Genomic DNA, 26,549 nt, shown 5'->3' with positions numbered 1-26,549 from the left:
CAGTTTCTTTGTATCCTTGCTGACACTTGGTTTTGTCAGTATGTGTGCTTTTGGCTAGTGTGGCACATGTCAGCTTTTAAGAGTAGAAACCTTGGACACCTTCTGATTATCAGCGCTGTGTGTTTGTATGCACTCTGACTGGACCGAATCCTGGAGGGGAGTAGAGTGTGCTTAAGGTTCCGAATTCTTATCAAGCGTCTCCTGTATGCCAGACACTGGCAAATTCAAATATTGTATTTGAATTTGAGGACTCAATATGAGGCAGAGGAAATAGATAAGTGGATGGGTAAATATGATTATGAAACAACGTAGCAACTACCATGGGTATATGCAAAGTGCTGTGGACACTGATAAAGGAATTGTGCCTTAGAACAGTGGTCCTTAAATTTTAGAATTGGTAAGAATCACCTGAAGAGCCTGTTAAAGTACAGATCTGGTCATCATCCTCCAAAGTGTCAGATTCAGTAGGGTCTACCATAGGGCGCCAAGAATTTGTATTTCTAACAAGTTCCCAGATGCTACTGATGCTGCTGGTCCAGGGCCCACATTTTGATGGACAAGAGTTTGTCTTAAAGGATGAATAGGAGTTTATCAGGTGAAAAATGAGAAGAGTCATGAAACAAGGAAGAGCATGAGCAAAAGCTGGGCAATGAAAGTGCATGGTATGCTCTAGGAATGGCCATTATCTTGTATGATGCAAGTACAACTTAATTTAAAGGGAATAAACAGAAACTGTAGATTAGGGCCAGACTACAAAAGATCTTAAGTGCTTACCTTAGGAGTTGGGTAGGCAATAGAAGTCTATGTTTGAAGAAAAAAATGCTGGCAAGAGGGCAAAAGCTGAACTGGAAATGGACAAGACCAGTTAGGGGGCTCCTGCAAGAATTCAGATGAAAAGTAGATCAGTACTACACTTGGGCACTTGGGTGGATAATAGGAGAACAATTTTAGAGACATTTCAGAGATTAAATGTCTAAGACTTGGTGACTAACTGGATGTGTAGGGAGACAAGGAAATCCAGAATGAGAAATGTGGATGGTAGTGTTATTAATGGAGACAGGAAATACACAGAGGTAGAGAAAGATTAGTGGTAAGGTATGAGTCTGTTTTTTGGTCACCAAATCTGAACTGACTGAGGAACATCCATCTAACAATATCAACTATGAAGTTAGAATGTGGGATTTGAAAAAGGCAGGGCTTGGGGATATGTCACAGGAGGGATTAAGACCAGGTGATGGGTATAGTCTAAGAAGTGAATTAAGACTGGAACCGAAGATGATATCAACATGAAATGGGTAGGTGGAATATAGGAGCCAGTGAAAGCAGCTGGTAAGAAGCAAAGAGCTAAAACCAGGACAATCATGTATGGTAAAGTTAAGAGCAGAGAAGTTTTCAGAAAGGAGGAACAGAGGAGATGGTTAAGTGTTAACGTGGCTTGAGGCTAAACAGGATGGCATCTAAAAAGAGATGAGTTGATTTAACGATGTTGTCAAAGGCCATTTCACTGGAATCAGGGCATGGGTTGAAGAATGCGCTGGAGATGAGGAAGTGGAGGTGGCTGAATACCACTCTTCTAAGAAGCTTGGTGGTAACAGGAAGGAGAGGGCCAGGGCAATAGCTTCAGAGAAGGGCATTGACTAAGAGAAAAATTTCTTCTGGAGGCCTTCAAAAGTCTCAAGACGGATGTCAACAGTTTCCAGTGGCTAATCAATATTTATTTGTCTACCTGACTTGAAATATGCAAAACAGAGAAAACTATTTGATCAACTACTACTGATTCATTCATAGGAGGCAATTTGCATGTGGTAATCACTCTGGTATCTTTCTCAATAAATTCAGAGGCACATAATTAGTTTAGACTTATTGTCTTTTGGTCTCTGAGCACTCCCTGTGCCCCATTATTAACAGCAAAAGATCCCACTGTTATTCTAAGCTTCTTCCTTTTAATAGATTTAAATAATCCCTTTATGTGTTTTGGACTCTCTTCAAAGGTGCTTCTCAAAGTCTTTTTTCCTATTTTGTACCTAACCTGACATACTCCGTGGGCTCCCTGATCTCTTCTGGGTAGCTTTTTACAGTCTTTGAGAGATGTCTTTTTCCCTCCACAATAACCATTGTGACGATCACATTTTTAAGTGCTTGGATTTTTTTATTTTTTTTAAATTCTCAGTTACTCTTTCCCTACACTTCCAATAGAATCTCTTAAAACAGTCTCCAATCTTCTTATGACTTTCAAAGCCTATGTTTCAATTTTCTCCTAGCTAATACTCATATTTTGTCATAGTTTCCCTTTGAACACTGAATGATTGAGATAAATTTTCTGGGCTTATGGATTGAATGTGTCATGATAACTCACCTTAATTGGCTCACCCATGGTTACCTCCTAAGACCAATGCCTAGTCACAAGGCAAGAACCACAGCCAGGACATTTTTATAACTGTAGGCGGTTTGAAACCTCCTGTTATAGGAAAGTTCATTCTATCAAAAATCTCTGTTAAAAAGCTCACCTCTACCTCTTGACCTGATTAGACTTTTTACAATTCACATTTAGTTCAATACCTGGCATAATTTCTAAGTTTCTAAATCTTTAACATTTGTATATTGGTATCATCAGCTTGGTCATCTAGTCTAAAGCACTGGTTCTCAAACACTGGAATCACCTGGAAAGTTGGAAAAAACTGCTGCTATTGTCCCACTCCCAGATATTCTGATTTAACTGGTCTAGGGTGAAGCCTGGATATCAGGATTTTTAAAAGCTCCCTAGGAGATTCTAATATAAACCAAGTTTGAGATATCACTGGTTTATATTCCTAAGATAAATAATCTAATTTTTTAAATTGTGAAAGGATTTGAATAGACATTTCTCCAAAGAAGATGCACAAATGATGCATAAGTACGTGAAAAAATGCTCAACGTTATTAGCCATCAGAGAAGTGCAAATCAAAACCACAAAACCACTTTATACACACTAGGATGGCTAGAATAAAGAAGATGGATAATAACAAGTGTCGGCAATTATGTGGAGGGAACTGGAACCCTCAAACATTGCTAGTGAGACTGTAAAATGCTAGAGCTACTTTGGAAAAGAGCTCAGCATTTACGTAAATACGGAGCCACCACATGACTCAGAAATTCCACTCCTAGACATACACCCAAGATAAAGGAAAACATAATGTACATACAAAAACTTATACATGAATGTTCATAGCAGCATATTATTCATAATAGACAAAAAAGGGGAAATAACCAAATATCTATCAGCTGATAATTGGATAAACAAAATGTGGAATATTCATGCAACAGAACATTATTCAGCCATAAAAAGGAATGAAGTGCTGCTTCATACTACAACATGGATGAACCTTGTAATCATTATGCTAAGATTATGCTAAGTGAAAGAAGCCAGATACAAAGGGCCACATGTTGTATGACTTTATACGTATTGTCCAGATAAGGCAAATTTACAGAGACAGAAGTTAGACTAGTAGTTGCTAGAGGCTGGGGGAGGGAAGAAATAGGGAGGGACTGCTAACAGGTACGACGTTTCTTTTCAGGGTAATGAAATTATTCTGGAATTAGATAGTGATGATAACTGTCCAATCTTCTGATTGTACACTTTAAAAAGATGAATTTCCAGCTTCCCTGGTGGCGCAGTGGTTAAGAATCTGCCTGCCAATGCAGGGGACACGGGTTCAAGCCCTGGTCCGGGAAGATCCCACATGCCTCAGAGCAACTAAGCCCATGAGCCACAACTACTGAGCCTGCACTCTAGCGTCAGTGAGCCACAACTACTGAAGTCTGTATGCCTAGAGCCCGTGCTCCACAGCAAAAGAAGCCACCACAATGAGAAGTCCATGCACCACCACGAAGAGTAGTCCCCGCTTGCCGCAACTAGAGAAAGCCCGCAAGCAGCAACGAACACCCAATGCAGCCAAAAATTAATTAATTAATTAATTTAAAAAAGATGAATTTCATGGTGTGTGAATTACATCTCAAAAGAATAAGTATATCCTTATTGTTATCTTATGTGTCTGAGGAATTCTTACCCATGGAGATTTGAGAAAGACTCTCCTTGCCAATAACATTTCTATTTTACTACTGTTTGCTGTATATCTCACACAAAACTAGGCCACCTCCTTCCCTTTCTGGTAAGAATCTAAAGTCCAGGGTAAGGTATCACAATGTGCCAGAAGGAAACATCTGGCTTTCGTCACCTTTACTAAAGAAGGATATGAGGAAAATAAATAAATTCTGGAGAAGAAAAGCTGAGTGGCAGGGTCTCTAAAGAATGAGGACAGACCACTCTGCAGCCTGGAAAGGAGAAGACCAATGGGGATGTCATAGAAACCTATTAAATCACGAAGAGATCTTGTGTATACTACAAGGAAATCCTGGAATACTTGAAAGAGATGATACCATTTAAAGGTTCAGAAATGTAGAGTTAAGACATGAAAAATAAAGTAACAACTTCACAAAACAGGTAATGATCTAAGGATGATCATTATCATTATTCCCCTGAAAGATAGTACAGGCAATAAAATACAGTTTTAAGGAAATGGCCCTATAGTAGATTATTTTATCAAAATAAGTTACTACTAATAGGAGTTTTAGTTTTTCACTTTAAAATTTAAAATGATTTTAATTGTGGTAAAATAAAAATAAAATTACATACAATAAAACATAAAATTTACCATCTTAACCCTGTTTAAGTGTACAGTTCAGTAGTATTAATTATATTGACATTGTTGTGTAACCAATCTCCAGAACTTTTTCAACTTGCAAAACTGAAACTCTATACCCATTAAACAATAATTTCCGATTTCTCCCTCCCTCCCCTCAGCCCCTAGCAACAACCATTTTATTTTCTATTTCTATGAGTTTGACTACCCTTGATATCTCATATAAATAGATGCATACAGTATTTGTCTTTTTGTGAGTGGCTTATTTCACTTAATGTCCTCAAAATACATCTGTGTTGTAACATATGTCAATTTCCTTCCCTTTTAAGGCTGAATAATATTCCATTGCATGTACATCTCACATTTTGTTTATCCATTCATCTGTCAATGGACACTTGGATAGCTTGTTTTTTGGGGGCAGGGGGGAAGATGGGACCAAATACTAAAGTTGATATCCAGAGGATTAACCTGTCTTCTCCTAATAAGGTGCTTGGTATCACTACCAGAGACAGAAAGCTGGTAAGAATTGGGGCTCAAATGGTGGCCAAAGAGGTTAGACCAGAATTCAGGAATCTAGGCAGACTCACAGGATTAAGACACACAAACCAGACACTGGGAGCATGAAAGGAAGAAGAAGCAGTGGTAATTTAGGGATTGAACATGCAAGGATGTCTAAAACCAGGAGATCTTGGTACAACATTGTGAATCAACTATATTTCAATTAAAAAAATGTTTTAAAAAAGTAAAACCAGGACATCACTTTGAGGAAGAGAAATACAGAAGAAAGAGTCAACAAGGGACTTCCCTGGCAGTCCAGTGGTTAAGACTTTGCCTTCCAATGCAGGGGGTGTGGGTTCAATCCCTGGTCAGGGAGCTAAGATCCCACATGCCTCATGGACAAAAAAACAAAATATAAACAGAAGCAATATTGTAACAAATTCAATAAAGACTTGAAAAAAAATTAAAAAAAAAAAGAAAGAGTCAACAAAATAGTGAAGTATGAGTGAGAATCAAAGTCCACCAAGCAGGGTCAGGAAGTACAGAAAATTAGCAGAGGACCCAGTGAGTGAGGGGTTGTACCAGAAAGGGAGGATATACTACAGGCTAGTGTAGGTATCTAAGGGAGAGGTCCAGGATTCTAGCAGGCAGTATGCCACGAGGAAAGGAATGAACAGACTCTAAATAGACACTGGCTGCTCCACTCTGGCCTCTGCCCTAGGGCATGTTGATTTGATAAGAGAGAGGGGGAAAATGAAAATAGATAGGCCATCCAGAGAAAACCATAATTCAAAAAGATACACGCACCCCAATGTTCACTGCAGTGCTATTCACAATAGCCAGGACATGGAAGCAACCTAAATGTCCATCAACAGAGGAATGGATAAAGAAGATATGGTACATATACACAATGGAATATTACTCAGCCACAAAAAGAACAAAATAATGCCATGTGCAGCAACATGGATGGACCCAGAGATTCTCATACTGAGTGAAGTAAGTCGACAGAGAAAGACAAATATAAGATAGCGCTTATATGTGGAATCTAAAAAAAGACTACAAATGAACTTATCTACAAAACCGAAATAGATTTACAGATATAGAAAATAAACTTATGGGAGCTTCCCTGGTGGCACAATGGTTAAGAATCCACCTGCCAGTGCAGGGGACACAGGTTCAAGCCCTGGACCGGGAAGACCCCACATGCCACAACTACCGAGCCGTGCTCTAGAGCCCGCAAGCCACAACTACTGAGCCCGCGTGCCACAACTAGCCCACGTGCCTAGAGCCCGTGCTCCGCAACAAGAGAAGCCACCACCATGAGAAGCCTGTGCACTGCAACAAGAGTAGCCCCTGCTCGCTGCAACTAGAGAAAGCCCGCGAGCAACCATGAAGACCCAACGCAGCCAAAAATAAAATAAATAAATTTATTAAAAAAAAAAGAAAATAAACTTATGGTTACCAGGGAGTGGGAAGGGGAGGGATAAATTGGAGGACTGGGATTGACGCATACCCACTACCATATATAAAATAGATAACTGATAAGGACCTACTGTATAGCACAAGGAACTCTACTCAATACTCTGTAATGGCCTATGTGGGAAAAGAATCTAAAAAAGAGTGTATATATGTATTTGTATAACAGATTCACTTTGCTGTAACCTGAAGCTAACACAACATTGTAAATCAATTACACCCCAATAAAAAAAATTTTTTTAAGTAAATAGATAGGCCAGATCTAGGAAACTTATACTGCATTCTGGAGCTGACTCTCAACATCCAAAACGGTGTGGCTACTTTGATTTCCATCCAGACTAGTGTCAATATTGGCATGGGTTGGATTTGGTGAGGCTGCAGGGATATCTACACAGCGGGGATGCCTGGGGTCCAGAGAGTGTTAGTTATAGTCTGAAAGTTGTTAGTGGGGCCTGCTATAATATGAATTTAGTGCTAATTTACACCACTTATTTTCTTGTGCCTACAGCCAAACTATGCCCAGATTCCAGGGGTGGGACCAAACTGATAGTTGAAAGTTAATGGGTGGGGGGGCAGATACAAAAAGAAGAAGGGTATAGAGGTTAGAAGACAATCAGTTCTTTGCAATCCTACGCTATACAGTAATGTTACTGGTCCACTGTGAAATTTCTCAGGATGAGACATAACTGTTCAGATATTACATAAACAATATTACCAGTTTGTTTTTCTTTTCTCTCTTTCTTCTTCTTTTAAAGAGTTTAGAGTACATAAGTACGATGTGCAGGAAAAACATGTTTCTAGAAAATTATATTCACAGATAAGCTTCTCTAATTTGCCAGTTCTACTCTGCTGAGGCATGTTTTCCAGCAAACAAAATGCACTAATAAATCTATCAGGAACAGAAAGGCAGTGGGGGACAGCTGCAGCCGCAGCATCCAGGAGTGACAATGATTAATTCCTACATCTGCTCAGTCAGATAGAAGCAAAGGTCACTGTGCATAGATTAGCATCCTGATCACCACCTCCTCCTAACACACACACACACACACACACACGCGTGCGCATGCATGCACGCACACAGGAATAGCATCTTCCTCCATTGATCACGGCAAAGTTCAGAATATGAACTGAAATATGTCTACTGTCTGAAAACTTCCCTCCCCCCAGAAAGCAAGCTCTTTAGTGGGACAGAGATGGAAGAAGGAATAGAATAGGATCAGCAACTGATTAATGTCAGATTACTGTCTAACCTTGTTAACATCCAAATTAAGTGAAAATCTGATGCTCAGCTACATTTACGAAAGCCAAGGGAACAGGAAATTTAAGAACAAACCCTGATGCAGGAATCTGATCAAAGTAAGAAAGGCTATTATGGTGAAGCAGTTGAACACGTGGACATCTGGCATTATGTAAGGAAGGTATTTAGAAGCTGACTCTTTGTCCTCATGTTCAGCAGTCCCCTGAAGACATTGCCACTTCCTATTCATGACTTCTACACTTATAGATACCTGACAGGTTGACTTTTTAAAAAAATAGTCTTGGAGCAGGAAAGGTATTTTTTAAGTGCACAAATTATAAATGTTTAGCTCAGTGAATTATTACCAAGAAAACATCTATGTAACTATCATCCAAGTCAAGAAAAAGAACATTTCAATACCTCAAAACCTCCACTCATAATTATTACCCTTTCCTTCTTCCCTAAAGGTACACCACTATGTTGACTTTTTTTTTTCCACTAGCTTGACTTTTAACACTATACTTTAGTTATGCCTTTAAAATGTATTTAAGGGGAAGCATACAGTACATGTTCTTTTGTGGCTAGCTTTTAAAATTTGTTTGTGAGATTTGGTCATGTTTCTGGGTGTTAATAACTTGTTCATTTTCATTGCTGAATAGTATTTCATTGCAAGAATGTACCATAACATTTATTCCTTCTACTGTTAAAGGACAGTTGGGGTGACTACAAATAATGCTAGTGTGAATATTCTTTATACAACTTTTGGTATAAATGTGCATACATTTCTCATGGGAATAATTTAGAAGTGGATTTGCTGGATCACAAGGTATATGAATTGTTAATTTTAGAAAATATGCCATATAAGAAAAATAAGAACTAGGGATGTAATGTACAACATGGTAAATATAATTAACACTGCTGTATGTTACATATGAAAGTTGTTAATAGAGTGACTCCTAAGAGTTCTCATCACAAGGAAAAAGTTTTTTTCTATTTCTTTAATTTTGTATCTATACAAGATGATGGATGGTCACTAAACTTACTGTGATAATCATTTCACAATGTATGTAACAAATCATAATGCTGTACACCTTCAACTTATATAGTGTTATATGTCAATTATATCTCAATAAACCTGGGAGAAAAAAAATTTTCACAGGAAAAAAAAAGAAGATATACCAAATCACTTTCCAAAGTGGTTGTACCAATTTGCACTCTCACCATGAGCAGACAAGAATTTCACAGTTTTGCATCTTTATCTTTAAAAATTTAAGTCATTTGGTATATATCTCATAGTATTAATTTGCTTTTCCCTAGCCATAGGTAACCACTAACCTACTTTCTGTCTATATAGATTTGTCTATTCTAAGCATTTTAATAAATGGAATCATAAAATATATGGTCTTCTTCTCAAAAAGGGAAAGAAACCCAAACATAACACTAAAGATAGTCTTCAAATCAAAAGGGAAGAGAACAAAAGAAAAAAGGAACAAAAAAGAACTAAAAAAACCACAAAACAGTTAACAAAATGGCAGTAGGTACATACTTATCAATACTTTAAAGGAACATGGACTAAATGATCCAATCAAGCCGCACAGCACAGGGAGATCAGCTTGGTGCTTTGTGACCACCTAGAGGGGTGGGATAGGGAGGGTGGGAGGGAGATGGAAGAGGGAGGAGATATGGGGATATATGTATATGTGTAGCTGATTCACTTTGTTATAAAGCAGAAACTAACACACCATTGTAAAGCAATTATACTCCAATAAAGATGTTAAAAAAAATGATCCAATCAAAAGACATAGACTGGCTGAATGGATACAAAAACACCACCCATATATATGCTGCCTACAAGAGACTCATTTCAGATCTAAAGACACACAAAACTAAAAGCAAGGGGATGGAAAAAAGAATACTCCATGCAAATGGAAATCAAACAAAAGCTGGGGCAGCAATACTTATATGAGACATAATAGATGTTAAAGCAAAAACTGTAGCAAGAAACAAAGGAGGTCATTACATAATAATCAAGGGATTGATACAAGAAGATACAGCAATTATAAATACATATGTGCTCAACATAGGAGCACATATAAAAAACTTTATATTTATATATATAATAAAACATTCCATCCCAAAGCAGCAGAATACACATTCTTTTCAAGTGCACATGGAATATTCTCCAGGACAGATCATTTGCTAGGCCACAAAACAAGTCTCGGGAAATTTAAGAAAACTGAAATCATATCAAGCATCTTTTCTGACCACAATACTATGAGACTAGAAATCAATTACAAGAAAATAACTGCAAAAAACATAAACATGTGGAATCTAGACAATATGCTACTAAACAACCAATGGATCACTGAAGAAACCAAAGAAGAAATTTTTTAAAAATCTGAAGACAAAAGAAAATAAAAGCACAACAATCCAAAAACTATAGGATGCAGAAAAAGCAGTTCTAAGAGGGAAGTTTATAGCGATACAAGCTACTTTAGGAAACAACAAAAAATCTCCAATAAACAACCTAACCTCATACCTAAAGAAGAACAGACAAAACCCAAAGTTAGTAGAAGGAAAAAAATCATAAAGATCATAGCAGAAATAAATGAAATACGGACTGAAAAACAATAGAAAAGATCAATGAAACTAACAGCTCGTTCTTTGAAAAGACAAACAAAAGTGATAAACCTTCAGCCAGACTCATCAAGAAAAAAGGAGAGAGGGCCCAAATCAATAAAATCAGAAATGAAAAATGAGAAGTTACAACTGGCACCACAGAAATACATTCTTGCTGGGTATGGCCACAGGCAAGGCCCTGACTGCTCCTTAACTAGACCATTTCTCAGGGCTGTGTTTGCAGTGAGCAACCTTGAGAGATGAGGTAACATACCCCACCCCCCAGACAAAGAATAGGCTTGTTACGATTCACTATAAAAGTGAAGAATTCCCCAGGCTTAGGTTCCTTTCCTTTAATGGTAGCTCCCTGTGTGTGCAAGTATCATCCATCATGGGCCCTGCATCATCCCCATGGGACTGATGGCATGGGAACCAGCACAAACCCAACACGAAGCTCTGACTACTGCTTTCTACCATGAGTAACGAAGTACTTTGTTTCTGACCCAAGAGTCTTGTGTCTTTTGCTAGCATAAAACAGTAACAGGCTAAGTTGTTAACTTATAAGTAGGGCAAAATCTCATACCCTACACAATTCTTTTTTTTAATTAATTAATTTATTTATTTATTTTTGGCTGCATTGGGTCTTCATTGCTGCGTGCAGGCTTTCTCTGTGGTGGTGAATGGGGGCTACTCTTCGTTGCGGTGTGCAGGCTTCTCATTGTGGTGGCTTCTCTTGCTGAGGAGCACAGGCTCTAGGTGCATGGGCTTCAGTAGTTGCGGCACGCGGGCTTGGCAGTTGTGGCTCATGGGCTCTAGAGCACAGGCTCAATAGTTGTGGCGCACGGGCTTAGTTGCTCTGCAGCATGTGGGATCTTCCCGGACCAGGGCTCGAACCCGTGTCCCCTGCATTGGCAGGCAGATTCTTAACCACCGCGCCACTAGGGAAGCCCCCCTACACAATTCTTATTACTCAAACTTTTTGATTTCCCAGGTAGTAAAAACCCAGCTACTGGGGATTATTGTGGGAATGCTACTTTCAATTCTGAGAAGTAACAATATGTAAATAACTACCATCTAAATCATTATCACAAATGACAGTGAGATAAGGTCTTAGAATAAAAGATAGTCCTTAAATTGAACAAGTTTATCTTCATGCAAAACTTATGACACTGCCCTTGTTTTGTGCATTTCAGAGGAGGCACCAGGAGAGCCTCCCTTTTGACATGAAAGGTCTACTTTGCTCCAAGAGTTAATTTGGTCCTTATTAAACTGCATGAGGAATCTAGGAAAAAAGAGTGCATTCTCCCATATCAGTCATTAATACCTAGCACACTTCACAGATGGGTTTTAGGTCACCTAGCAGGGCCCTTTGGAAAAGAACACCAAATATGGTATACTTTTTCACTCATGAGAACCTTCTCAAAAAAATAAGAATGTTTATGGACTACATTTTTAATAGCTTTAATGAGTGTAACTGACATACAATCAACTGTATGATTTTTGAGGATTATATGATTTATTAAGTTTTGATATATGTATATACCTGTGAAATATTCGCCACAATGAAGGTAATGAACCATCACCCCCAAAAGTTTCCACATGCCCCTTGGTCATCCCTCCTTCCTGCTCTTCTGTGTTACCCCCGACCTGCAGGCAACCACTCATCTGATCTCTATCACTACAGATTAGTTAACAATAGATTAATTTTCTAGAATTTGTATAATTGGTATTATATAGTATACAATCTTTTTTGCCTGTCTTCCTTCACTCAGCATAATTATTTTGATATCCATCCATTTTGTTCCAAATATTAATAATTATTTTAATGTTGAGTAGTATTTCATTGTATGGATATACCAAAATTTGTTTATCCGTTCACTTGTTGATGGATATTTGTTATTTGCAGTTTTTGGCTATTACAAATAAAACTGTTATGAACATGGTAGACAAGTATGGTATACATATAGCTTAATTTCTCTGGGTGAAAACCTGAGAGCAGAATGACTGGATCATATGGTAGCCATATGTTGAACTTTTAAAGAAACGTTCAGGCTGTTTTCCAAAGTGGTTGTACCATATTACATTCCCACCAGCAGTATATGCCAATTTAGCTAGTCTTTTAAAATTTCAACCATTCTAATAGGTGTGTAGTGGTATTTCATTGTGGTTTTTTTTTTTTTTTTTTTTTGCCCGCGCCGTGTGGCATGTGGGATGTGGGATCTTAGTTCCCTGACCAGGGATCAAACCCATGTCCCCTGCATTGGGAGCGCGGAGTCTTATCCGCTGGACCACCAGGGAAGTCCCTCATTGTGGTTTTAATATGCATTTCCCTATGACAAATGGTGTTGACTATCTTTTCACATGTTTATTTGCCATCCATATATCTTCTGTGGTGAAGTGTCTGTTCAAACCTTTCACTCATTTTTTTGTTGTTGTTGGATTGCTTCTTTTATTATCAATTTTTAGTATTATTTATATATTCTGGATACAAGTTGTTTATCAGATACATGACTTGCAGATATTTTCTTCCAGTATGTGGCTTTCTTTTCATTTTCTTAAGTTTCTCTTTAGAAGAGAAGATGCTTCTAATTTTGATGAAGTTCAACTCATCAATGCTTTGTTTTATGGATTTTACTTTTATTGTTGTACCTAATAAATCTTTGCTTATTATAAGGTCACAAAATTGTTATCCTATGCTTTCTTTGAGAAGTTTTACAGTTTTAGATTTTTTTTAGATTTAATAGGTCTATGATCCATTTTCAGTTAATTTCTAAACATGGCACAAGATGTAGATCAAAGTTCATTTCTGCATATGGGTATCCAATTGTTCCAGCACCATTTGCTGAAAAGACTGACTGTCCCTTCTCCACTGAATTGCCTTTGCACCTTTGTTGAAAAGCAGTTTCTCATGTATGCATAGGTTTATTTCTGGATTCTATCTGTTCTGTTGATGTATATGTCTATCTTTACCCAATACCAAACTGTCTTCATTACTGTAGCTTTGTAACATCTTGAAATCAGGTGGTCCTAGTCCTCCAACTTTATTCTTCTTTAAAGTTGTTTTGGCTCTTCTAGGTGCTTCATATTTCCATGTGAATCATAGAACCAGCTTGTCAATTTATATAAAAAAAGGCCAGCTGAATTGTGATTGTGATTGGGTTTAGTCTATAGATCAATAAGGGGAGAATTAACAATATTGAGTCTTCTAACCCATGAACACAATATGTCTCCATTTATTTAGAATTTCTTTAATATCTCTCAGCAATGTTTTGCAGTTTTCAATGCACAAGTATTTCACATTGTTTGTTAGATTTATCCCTAAATATTTCATATTTTTTATGCTACTGTAAATGGCATTACTTTTAATTTCACTTTTCAATTGTTTTTACTATATAGAAATACAGTTGAGTTTTGTACATTGATCTTGTACCCCGCAAACTTGTTAAAATAATTTATTAGTTCTAATTGTTTTTTAAAAAAAATAGATTCCATTGAATTTTCTGTATAGATGATCAGGTGACCTGAAGGTAAGCCATTTTAGTTCTTCCTTTCTAAGTTAGGTGACTTTTATTTCTCTTTGCATTGGCTAAAACCTTCACTGTTGAATAGAACTGGTGAGAGCAGACATCTTGCTTCTGATCACAATGGGAAAGCATTTAGTCTTCTACCATTAAAAATGGTAGGGAAGGGGCTTCCCTGGTGGCGCAGTGGTTGACAGTCCACCTGCTGATGCAGGGGACACGGGTTCGTGCCCCGGTCCGGGAAGATCCCACATGCTGCGGAGCGGCTAGGCCCGTGAGCCATGGTCACCGAGCCTGCGTGTCCGGAGCCTGTGCTCCGCGACGGGAGAGGCCACAACGGTGAGAGGCCCGCGTACCGCAAAAAAAAAAAAAAAAAAAAAAATGGTAGGGAAGGCAGCTATGCTCACCACTATACCACCAACGCACACCAAACACAAAATAGATAGCTAGTGGGAAGCAGCCGCATAGCACAGGGAGATCAGCTTGGTGCTTTGTGACCACCTAGAGGGGTGGGATAGGGAGGGTGGGAGGGAGGGAGATGCAAGAGGGTAGAGGTATGGGGACCAATGTATATGTATAACTGATTCACTTTGTTATAAAGCAGAAACTAACACACCACTGTAAAGCAATTATACTCCAATAAAGATGTTAAAAAAAATGGTAGGGAGTTCTTTTCTATTTTACTTTGTTGAGATTTTATCAGGAATGGATGTTGAACCTTGTCAAATGCTCTTTCTATGCCTATTAAGATGATCATATGGTTTTCTTTTTTAGTTGGTAAACATGGTGTATTATATTGATTGATATATGGATGTTAAAACAACTTTGCATTCCTGGAATAAACTTCACTTTGTCATGATGAATTATCCTTTTGATATTGGTTGTACTCAATTTGTTAAAATTTTGTTTAGAATTTTGGATCTATGTTCATGAGCCTATAGCCTTTTTCTCTTCTAAATTCTTTGTTTCCTAACTCATTACAGTAAGTTAGGAAATGCTTCCTTATTTTCAGTTTCTTAGAAGACTTTGTGTAGAACTAGTAACATTTCTACAATACAGGCACAGGGGTGCCTCTGGCTCAGGGTCTCTCACAAGTATACCCCTTGGTGAGCCGTGGCTGCAGTCCTCCAAGGCTCGACTGGGGGAAAAATCTGCTTCCAAGCTTATTCACACTGCTCTTAGCAGGACTCAGAAGATCTATTTTGAAGCTCACTGACATGGCTGTTAATAAGCCTCAGGTCCTTGATGGCCACAGACTGGAACATCAGCTCCTGGCCATGTGGGCCTCTCTGCAGGGCAGCTCACAAAATGGAAGGTGGCATCCCTCAGAGTGAGTGAGTGAAAGAGTGAGAGGGATCCAAGTTGGAAGCCATAGTCTTTTTGTAACCTTATCCCAAGTGACTAATAAGCAAATCAGTCAGTCTAGCCCATACTCAAGGAGAAGAGATTTCACAATATTGTGACTACCAGGAGGTAGGACTTATTGGAGAACATTTTAGAGACTGCCTACCAAAGTTGTTCATGATATTAACTTATTTTCCTTCTAATATTTATAGAATCTTTAGTGATGACAGCTCTCTCTCCCTTACTTGGGTAGTTATATATTCTCTCTTTTTTTTCCTGGTCACTTGGTCTAGAAGTTGGTCAATCTTATTGATCTTCATAAAGTTTTTGGTTTTGCTGTTTTTATCTGTTGCTTTTCTGTTTTTCATTTTATAAGTTTCCACTTTGATTTTTATTATTCCTTTCTTCTGTTTATTTGGGGACTCATCTGCTCTTGTTTTCTGTTTTGTAAGGTGGATCTTTCTTCTTTATAATATGGAGTTTAGTGCTCTAATTTCCCCTGAAGTACTGCTTTAATGGCATCCAAAAATTTTTGATATATTGTGTTTTCACCTTCATTCAGTTGAAAATACTTTCTAGTTTCCCTTCTGATTTCTTCTTTGACCATGGGTTATTTTAAAGTATTCTATTTAGTTTCCAAATATTTCAGAATTTTCCAGAGATCTCTCTGTTATAGATTTCTAATTTAATTCCATTCTGGTCAGAGAACATACTTTGTATAATTTGAATCCTTTTAAATTTAATAAGATCTTCTCTATGGCCCAGAAGGTGATCTATCTTGGTAAATGTTCTGTGTGTACTTGAAAAGAATGTGTATTCTGCTCCTGTTGGGTGTAGGATTATACAAATGTCAATTAGGTCAAGTTGGTTGATGGAGTTGTTCAAGTCTTCTGTATCTTTACAGATTTTCCCTTGTAGACTACATTTTAAAATGTTATCAAAAATGCAGTATTGGTGACTGAACTTGAACACTGCTACATTATTTTTATTTTATTAAAATGTTTTTCTTACTCTGGCACACACATGCATGTGTGTGCACACACAGAGTCACATTCACAAATTTAGAGACCACAGAACTGGAGTGAAATGAGGCATCTAACTGTGATGCTGCACCTTTGAACAAATTTTACTATTTAAGAAAGCACTTTTGAAACTGGGTTATTTTATGTTTCCTTGTCTGACCTTGTAAGCTACTTAACTGCAAAATGTGTTTTTACTCACAGCGCCTCTTAATATGTTACTTTTTATGCCAAGTCATGCTCCCGCTGCAAGCAAGACAAGGAACAAAGTCTTTAGTAGAATGAAACAAATACAGGTGCTTCTGCTATAACACTGTTTACAAGTGTTCAGACATATAAATGCTTTTTAAAAAACCTCACATTCTACAAAATTGTGGATAAAAGTAATGGCTTATGGGAAAATAATGTGGGGCCATAACATATGAAACACATTTAACTTTGTAACCAGAATACTAATAAAAAATAATAATTATCTCAATTAAAATCCTAGTACTCAGTAAATGTCCACTACCACTTGTACCCAGGATCACAGCTGATTTTTACAGCCTTAAATCTGCAAGACATAGGTCCTTAAGGGCATTCACCTCCAATAGATAACATTGTATTCAAAATCTAATTTGGATCTCTGTTTTCTTCAGCAATCAATTGTTTTTAAATACGAGGGAAATGTCTTCTTCATGTCTTCATCTACTCCTGCAACTTCATCAGATAGCGTCACATTGTAGGTAGAATACCAGTTCTTGAAGCCATTAAACCAGCTACTGCTTGCACAGCTATCACAGTATTCTTAGCTTAAGGCTTCCTTCTTTAACTGTAAGAAAGCTTGCCCCTGGATGCTTTAAACTATTGATTAGCTGGGGAAAAAATTACATATGAACCAATGATGTTATTTTCTTATTTGCCAATTGGGTACTAACTTGCATTACAGAAATGTGTTGTAACTGAAAATAGTATACTCCATAGTTTTCTAACCTTGGAATGTGTGATTTTCCTAGTCATTTTCTTGGCAGCAGCTACTGCTGGGATTTAAATCTCCTTACTCCCAGGATCACTGAAAACATATTTACTGAGCACTTACTACGTTCCAGTCTGTTCTAAATGCTGGAAACAGTGGTGAGCATGACAGACAAGGTCCTTGTGTTCACAGACTTTACATTCTGGTGGGGGATGCAGACAATAAACAGGTAAATCAATAAATATGGTATTATCAGAGAGTGATACTTGCTATGAAGAAAACAAAACAGGGTGATGGGATATGGCATGAGACGTAGGGGGCTGGGTGGCCATTCTGTAGAGACGCTACCTTAGATAGGATGATCAGGGAAATCCTCCCTGAAGAGATGACAATTGAGACAAGACCTATCAGATGAGAAGGAACTAGTCATGGGACGATCTGGAGAAGACTGTCAGGCAGTGGGAACAGTAAAGTGACAGTAAATCAAAGGCCTTAAGATGGGAGTGGGCTTAGTGTATTTGAGGGACAGAATGAAAGGTGGCTGGGGAAGCTTCAGGGGTGCCCCCAGGGCCAAGTGCCACTCCTCACTGCCGTGCTGAGGTTGACCCAGTAGATCAAGCCACTGCTGCCTAACAGTTCCATGTCCTCCAAGCCTCAGATGGCCAGTGCCACCCCAAAATGCCTGCAGACAAATCCAACTGACTGACCCTCATCTGAGTGCCAAGCCCAGGCAACGGAGCATAATACACTTGATCGCCACAAAGTGTCAGGCTGCTGTGGGGACAGGCGAGTTTGGCATCTCTGAGGGGGTTGTTGAAATCTGACATGGGCTCCATCCAGAAATCACCTGTAGACCAGGGAGAGAAGGCTGGAGCAGGGCTTCTCAGGAGGGAGCCTGGGATAGCTGGGGCAGGAGGATGGCACAGAGTGGGAGAGATGGGGTGGGCCTTGAGGGAAGGACTGGATACCAGTGAAGGAAAGATTCTGCAAGTCCCTTCAGAAAAAAAGCCATCACTTTGTTTCTTTTGTCAGTCCTGGGTGCCATACGCCCCTACCTGGATGAGCCAGTGACTTTCCAACCAGTCACAATTGCCTAGCAGAATAGCCAGGTAGTGGGGCTTCACTATTTTTACGGAAACCTTAGCTTACCCAGACTGGTTCCAATTGTGCTGCCATAAACTTTAATGCTTTGGAATATTTCTCTACGTGCTCTCTATTTTTAATACAAATACCTCATCTTCTCGGAAAGATCTCACCATCCTTTATGAGGAGAGACTCTTCATTCTCTTCTTTGGATATCCTTGTAGTAGTTAGCACAAGAGTGGGCCAGACCTTTCTCCTTCTCCAGAGGGAATTGTACTGCAAGGCCAGGCCTCCTTCAGGGACAGCTTCTCACATAGTTTAACGCCACAGTAGAACACAAGCTTTGCTGATACCAGCCAGCAGCTCGTGGTGCCAAAATGACACTAACACTCTGGGTTTCATGTTTCAGGCAACGAGATATGGGGCTGCTTACCTGTTCTTCCTGCAGCGAATTGTGAAGCCAAGAAAGAAGGCTATCAGCAGAATTCCACAGCTGAGGAAAGTCCAAACAACACCCAAGAGGGCAGGAGATAATGAAGAAATGGTCTTACTGCTGTGGTGGGAAGAGGTCTGAGAACAGAATGAAGAGAAGCTGTTAGGAACGAAGGCTCTTCTATAGATCAAACATGAACTGCCCCCATCACCCCCAGAGCTGGGACATAATGTCCTGCATAAGCATTTCCTCCTCGTACTTCTCCCCCCTCCACCACCACTACCATCATCAACAATAATAACAACAACGTGTACATCTAAGCAGCCCTGACACCCCATGGCTGCTCACTTACAATTGTTGTCCTGCAGAGATCATGAAGGGGTCTCCGCTCCAGCTCCTGGCCAGGAAAACCATCACACAATTCAGAGCAGCTTATTTCAGACTCCATGTCATCATATGCCCCTCTTGGTATGTGTTTATTCACAGTCTTGGTTACCCACCAGTAGATAACCAGAAGATCTTTGAGTAAAACAGAAGAGCAACTCAAATCTTTTCTTCAGAGGTGTCATTTTGAAGCTGGCTCCTGGTGCAGAATCTGGGACGAACAATCCATTCAGGTGGAAGTGGAGAGTTATTTCACTAAGCTCCTTCATCAGACACCCTCCAGGCTCTCCTCGTCCCCTGCTGCCAGTGCAGACCATGTGAGTCAAGAGCGGGCATCTTAGTAACCATGAAGTCACACACTGCGATGATTCTGGCTTGCCACCAGATGGCAGTCGCTGCTCCAAGTACTCTCACACAGGTCTCAAAGGAGAAGAATGCAATTAAGCCTGTTAAAAAACAAATGTTATTTATATATAACACACACAAATAAACACAAACACACACATATATGTAAATGGATTATTACAGAGGTTTAAAATATTTTACACATTTTAACTATATATTTTTATTATATGTAGTTATATACATTATATATAACAAAGGTTTAAAATATAGTATATATTTAAATAAATACATTTCAAAACCTCTTTAATAAACAATACTTTAAAAACAAAGACAAAGCACACCTAACAATTTATAGATATACAGCTCTACAGTCCCTCTTCTGATCCCTTTTATGGTCCAGCACTACAAGAATTTTAGTTTCAATATGTGAACACATCTTCTTTTTTCCCTAGTGGAAACCCCCCCTGCCCTTCAAAGATATTTCTATGCAACTTAGGGATTAAGCTCTGTCTGATCCTGGGTGGTGGTAGGCTCAGGTGCCCATACCGTCTGCATACATTGTCTGTTCGTTGGTCCTGTTCACTCCTGTTAGCTCAGTGAAGGGAGGAACATTCTATGCCCAGTCAGCTGGGATCTCAAAAGGATATGCAAGCCCTTTGCCAAGAGTTTTCTGTTTGTTTATTTTTTAACTGTTAGACTACTAGAAGTGGGATAGGCTACTCAGGTAATAGGCAGAGAAACTGAGGGTTCTAAGAATTCCCACAGAGTGAGCAAGTGGCCAGAGGATGGTGTTATTTCTCTCAGAAGATGATTGCAATATGAATACTGTGATCTAAAAAAAAGCTCTACCTTGCAGAACAAAAGTAGAAATGCTCAAAAGTAGAGAGGCTTAAATTAACTCCAGCAGAAAAGGCAGACATGTCCCCAATACTTTGAAGCAATCTACCCCGTAACAGAGAAACAGATTTGAAATTTTACCAGTGGGAATTTAAAAAAGGATGCCACTTCTGCTTTGTGTTTCTGAAACAGCTTAGCACAGTTTTCTTTTATTGTGGAGGAAACTTGGAAGAGGAAAAAAATCAATTATTATTATTCCAATGGCCACTGAATACAGGACTTGTGTTTAAGTCAGAACAATAGTGACTGGTGTAGAATGCCATCTTTGGATTCTGCATGCTTAGACAGGAACAATATAGCACCAGGTGCTGCCCATATATTGGCCTCTCATATCTTCCTGAATTATTTACCAGGCTCATTACAATGAAATCCCAAGAGAACTAAAAGCCACTACCTCCTGTCAAGACATTTAAATTCTTGTGAAGTCTGATCAGATTACTGAATGCAAAATTAAGGAGTAAATATAAAAATCTGACTATTTGCATCTTAATTTAGTTGAAAATTTAATTACTAAAAAGATAATTTTTTTTTCTTAAAAGTTAGACATCCCCTATTGTGCTTTCTAGCATAGAGCAATACTGGAAGCCACAGGGAGGACTATATGATGGATTGAAAAATATATTTTTCCTGTATTGCCCTTTTAATCATACTGGCAAATAAGTACACTTACATTTAAACCATTATTAAGTCCCTGTCTGTGTATCCTTACATCATATAGATGTGTGTGTGTATATATGTAAAACCTCATTTTGTTCTCACAACTGTGTCATGTGAGGTAAACAAGACATCTCCTCGTTTTCACATAAGAAAACTGAAGAGCAGAAAAGTGGAGAATCTTGCTCCAAATCTGCAGACGCGGGACTCAAATCCAGGAGTTTAACTGAAAGGTCAATGTCCTCCCAGTTAATATCCTGCATGGGGCAGACACCCTGGACTGACCTCACCCCAAGAAGACACCAATGGCCTGTTAGGTTTCTTCATGTTTAGTTCCCAGAGCTTCACATCTATGGGATCTCTGGAGTGTGGCCCACAACAGTAATGTCTATATCAGTAACTCTCAACTGGGGCAATTTTGCACATCCAGAGGACATTTGGCAGTGTCTGGACACATTGTGGTTGTCAAAACTGAGAGGAAGGTGCTACCGACATGTGGTAGGTAGAGGCCAGGGATGCTGTTAAACATCCTACAATTCACAGAATGGTCCAAATAACAAAGACTTATCCAGCCCCAAATGTCAGTAATGCTAAGGTAGAGAAACCCTGGTCAACACTGTGGATCTCAGAAGGGCTAACAACCTTAAGCCCAAATCATCTTTGGGAGATTCTGTGAACATGATAGGATTGTCCAGCTGAACATAAATTTCTGAGTGCATTCTAAAGGTCACCTTGGACAGACTGAACTCACTGGCATGGAACTTTGAATGCTAGGCACCCCTCCAGTCCATGGATATCCAGTGTAGGAACTTTATAAACCATGATACTAGGCTCTTCCACGGGGCAGGCATTCAATTATAACATTAGCACACATTTACAGAGATTCACACATGAAGAAGTGGTGAAACAAGTGAATGGCTTAGTTATTGAGAGGACAGAGTTGAATGATTTCAAAAAGTATTGAGTGATTGGGAAAGTGGGTGGGAAGTAGTGTGTCAGAGGGGATAATAGTGAGACATTTGACTATAACATAGATACAGAATCCAAGGCACAAAGAGAAAGGTCTGCCAGGCTCCTCCAAGAGCAATTCCCGCCCCCACCAAAGTCTACAGAGGTAAACTGTCTAGTCCACAGACAGTAGCAGGCCCAAGAAGATGAAGTGGTAGGGCTTACAATTTATTTGACAGAATCCTGCCCGGTGATTAGGATCAGCAAAACAGATACTGGATCAACTACACTGTTCCAAAGAGCAAGATGGTCCTTTACAGGTTCACAACTCTCAAGAGCCCCCATATCTTTCCACAAAAATCTACCCTATTCTTCTACACATTATTTCTGGCTATTGAAAAACAGTCCTACAATTACTGTCATTTAAAAATTTGTTTTGTAGTTGGTACAGCTTCTGCTTCTGTTCATGAAGAATTAACTGCTATTGGAATTGCCATCCTGCTGTAAACACCTCGAAAACCAGACAAAATATACAAAGCAACTCTTACCAGATATTGGATAACAGATTTCACAGGACTTTGGAAAACAAATGAGGTGAACCTACAATTGACTGACAGATATAAAGTGAAATATAAATAAATAAATATGTCCTTCCAGTGACAATAATTGATCCCAAGTTACTGCCTGAAGGCAGTTCCCAGGCCACAGCACAAGGAGGGAAACCCAAAGAGAGCCTAGAAGTCTTGCTGAGGTAAGGAGAATAGATTGCAGTTTAGGGACATCAGGCAAACAAATTTGTGAGGCAGAGTAATGAAGAAGACGGAGATACCAAGAAAGAGAGTGCTTTGGAAACCTGCAGGGGATCCTCTCAGTCTTTTTCTGAGTATTGATCTAGGCATGAGTGAGAGGAAACTACTTGAAGTGAAAGAAATAACCACTGGTAGGCAGTAGCTGAACATTTCCTGGAGTTCACACAGGGTTGGGAATACTTTGTGTTCCCACCAGCCAGAGTGGAGAGACCTCATAATATGCAGGACATTGGATACAATTCTCAGAAAAAAATGGGGCTAAATAAACCCTAGACTAGAAACTACTCTGGACCTTCCCTAAAAATGCTCAAAAGTAAGCCTTAAAAGGATCAGATTGATCCACAAAAAACCTAACTGCATGGGCTTCCCTGGTGGCGCAGTGGTTGAGAGTCCGCCTGCCAATGCAGGGGACACGGGTTCGTGTCCCGGTTTGGGAAGATCCCACATGCCGCGGAGCGGCTGGGCCTGTGAGCCATGGCCGCTGAGCCTGCGCGTCCGGAGCCTGTGCTCCGCAGCGGGAGAGGCCACAACAGTGAGAGGCCTGCGTACTGCAAAAAAAAAAAAAAAACAAACAGAAAAAACCTAACTGCATTCCAGAACAAAATACAATGTTGGTTCAAGGAATACAAGAGCCAGCACTCAACAACATAAAATTCAAAATGTCCATCATCAATAAAAAATTACCAGGCATGCAAAGATGCAAGAAATAAGACCTATAACAATACACTTTAAAAATTCAATAAAAACATACAGAGGGACTTCCCTGACAGTCCAGAGGTTAGGACACCACACTTCCACGGCAGGGGGCACAGATTTGATCCCTGGTCAGGTAATTAGGATCCTGCATCCTGTGCAGCGCAGCCAAAAAATAGAAAAAAAATAAAGAAATAACAGAAATAATATAATTGGCACATGAGGCCTTTTTTTTTTTTTTTTTTTTTTGCGGTACGCGGGCCTCTCACTGCTGTGGCCTCTCCCGTTGCAGAGCACAGGCTCCGGACGCGCAGGCTCAGCAGCCACGGCTCACCAGCCCAGCCGCTCTACGGCATGTGGGACCTTCCTGGACCAGGGCATGAACCCGCATCCCCTGCATCGGCAGGCAGACTCTCAACCGCTAGCGCCACCAGGGAAGCCCACATAAGGACTTTAAAACAACTATTATAAATATGCTCAAAGATATAAAACAGAACATAAACAAAATGAAAGGAGAAATGGAGAATATATTTTAAAAACCCAAACAGAATTCTAGAGATTAAAATGCAATTACAAAATTAAAAATATAGTAGATTAGACACTCCAAAAATAAAATATTGGTGATCCACCAGAGGGGAGACAGCAGAAGCAAGAAGAACTACAATCCTGCAGCCTGTGGAACAAAAACCACATTCACAGAAAGACAGACAAGATGAAAAGGCAGAGGGCTATATGCCAGATGAACGAACAAGATAAAACCCCAGAAAAACACCTAAATGCAGTGGAGATAGGCAACCTTCCAGAAAAAGAATTCAGAATAACGATAGTGAAGATGATCCAGGACCTCGGAAAAAGAATGCAGGCAAAGATCAAGAAGATGCAAGAAATGTTTAACAAAGACCTAGAAGAATTAAAACACAAACACCTAGAAGAATTAAAGAACAAACAAACAGAGATGAACAATACAATAACTGAAATGAAAAATATACTAGAAGGAATCAATAGCAGAATAACTGAGGCAGAAGAAAAGATTTTTAAAAATTAAAAAAAAAAAAAAGAGAACAGATAAGTGACCTGGAAGACAGAATGGTGGAATTCACAGCCATAGAACAGAATAAAGAAAATAAGAATGAAAAGAAATGAAGACAGCCTAAGCGACCTCTGGGACAACAGTAAACGCAACAACATTCGCATTAGAGGGGTTCCAGAAGGAGAAGAGAGAGAGAAAGGACCCGAGAAAATATTTGAAGAGATTATAGTCAAAAACTTCCCTAACGTGGGAAGGGAAAGAGCCACCCAAATCCAGGAAGTGCAGAGAGTCCCAGGCAGGATAAACCCAAGGAGAAACACACTGAGACGCATAGTAATCAAACTGGAAAAAATTAAAGACAAAGAAAAATTACTGAAAGCAGCAAGGGAAAATCAACAAATAACATATAAGGGAACTCCTTATATATATTTCTCAGCAGAAACTCTACAAGCCAGAAGGGAGTGGCATGATATATTTAAAGTGATGAAAGGGAAGAACCTACAACCAAGATTACTCAACCCAGCAAGGATCTCATTCAGATTCAATGGAGAAATCCAAACCTTTACAGACAAGCAAAAGCTAAGAGAATTCAGTACCATCAAACCAGCTCTACAACAAATGCTAAAGGAACTTTTCTACGTGGGAAACACAAGAGAAGAAAAGGACCTACAAAAACAAACCCACAACAATTAAGAAAATAGTAACAGGAACATACATATTGATAATTACCTTAAACATGAATGGATTAAATGCTCCAACCAAAAGACACAGGCCTGCTGAATGGATACAAAAACAAGACCCATATATATGCTGTCTACAAGAGACCCACTTCAGACCTAGGGACACATACAGACTGAAAGTGAGGGGATGGAAAAAGCTATTCCATGCAAATGTAAAACAAAAGAAAGCTGCAGTAGCAATACTCATATCAGATAAAATAGACTTTAAAATAAAGAATGTTACAAGAGACAAGGAAGGACACTACATAATGACCAAGGAATCAATCCAAGAAGAAGATATAACAATTATAAATATATATGCACCCAACATAGGAGCACCTCAATACATAAGGCAACTGCTAACAGCTATAAAAGAGGAAACCGACAGTAACACAAAAATAGTGGGGAACTTTTAACACCTCACTTACACCAATGGACATATCATCCAAACAGAAAATTAATAAGGAAACACAAGCTTTAAATGACACAATAGACCACACAGATTTAATTGATATTTATAAGACATTCCATCCCAAAACAGCAGATTACACTTTCTTTTCAAGTGCACACGGAACATTCTCCGGGATAGATCACACCTTGGGTCACAAATCAAGCCTCAGTAAATTTAAGAAAATTGAAATCATATAAAGCATCTTTCTGACCACAACGCTATGAGATTAGAAATCAATTACAGGGGAAAAAACGTAAAGAACACAAACACATGGAGGCTAAACAATACATTAGTAAATAACCAAGAGATCACTGAGGAAATCAAAGAGGAAGTCAAAAAATACCTAGAGACAAATTACCATGAAAACACGATGATCCAAAACCTATGGGATACAGCAAAAGCAGTTCTAAGAGGGAAGTTTATAGGTATACAAGCCTACCTCAACAAACAAGAAAAATCTCAAATAAACTATCTAACTTTACACCTAAAGGAACTAGAGAAAGAAGAACAAACAAAACCCAAAGTTAGTAGAAGGAAAGAAATCATAAAGATCAGAGCAGAAAAAAATGAAATAGAAACAAAGAAAACAGCAAAGATCAATAAAACCAAAAGCTGGTTCTTTGAGAAGATAAACGAAATTGATAAACCATTAGCCAGACTGATCAAGAAAAAGAGGAGAGGACTCAAATCAATAAAATTAGAAATGAAAAATGAGAAGTTACAACAGACACTGCAGAAATACAAAACATCCTAAG

At 38.9% G+C, this 26,549-nt stretch overlaps 1 protein-coding gene across 3 annotated transcripts in view; it reads right to left on the bottom strand.

Annotated features, from left to right (window-relative positions):
- Positions 1 to 26,549, bottom strand: part of GPR156 (G protein-coupled receptor 156) — a 98,252-nt gene that overhangs the window by 44,789 nt on the left and 26,914 nt on the right. For all 3 annotated transcript variants that reach the window (XM_019923306.3, XM_033855789.2, XM_073804194.1), the window contains exons 2-3: positions 19,217 to 19,694; positions 18,865 to 19,001 (exon numbers count right to left, since the gene is read on the bottom strand). In XM_019923306.3, the coding sequence (XP_019778865.1) occupies positions 18,865 to 19,001; positions 19,217 to 19,312 (233 nt within the window). In that variant the 5' untranslated portion in view covers positions 19,313 to 19,694. The remainder of the gene's footprint in view (positions 1 to 18,864; positions 19,002 to 19,216; positions 19,695 to 26,549) is intronic.

Source organism: Tursiops truncatus, chromosome 4 (assembly GCF_011762595.2).
Source record: "Tursiops truncatus isolate mTurTru1 chromosome 4, mTurTru1.mat.Y, whole genome shotgun sequence".
In the NCBI taxonomy this organism is placed as follows: Eukaryota; Metazoa; Chordata; class Mammalia; order Artiodactyla; family Delphinidae; genus Tursiops; species Tursiops truncatus.
Note: the sequence above shows the minus strand (reverse complement) of the source record. Positions and strands in the feature narration are given on the sequence as shown.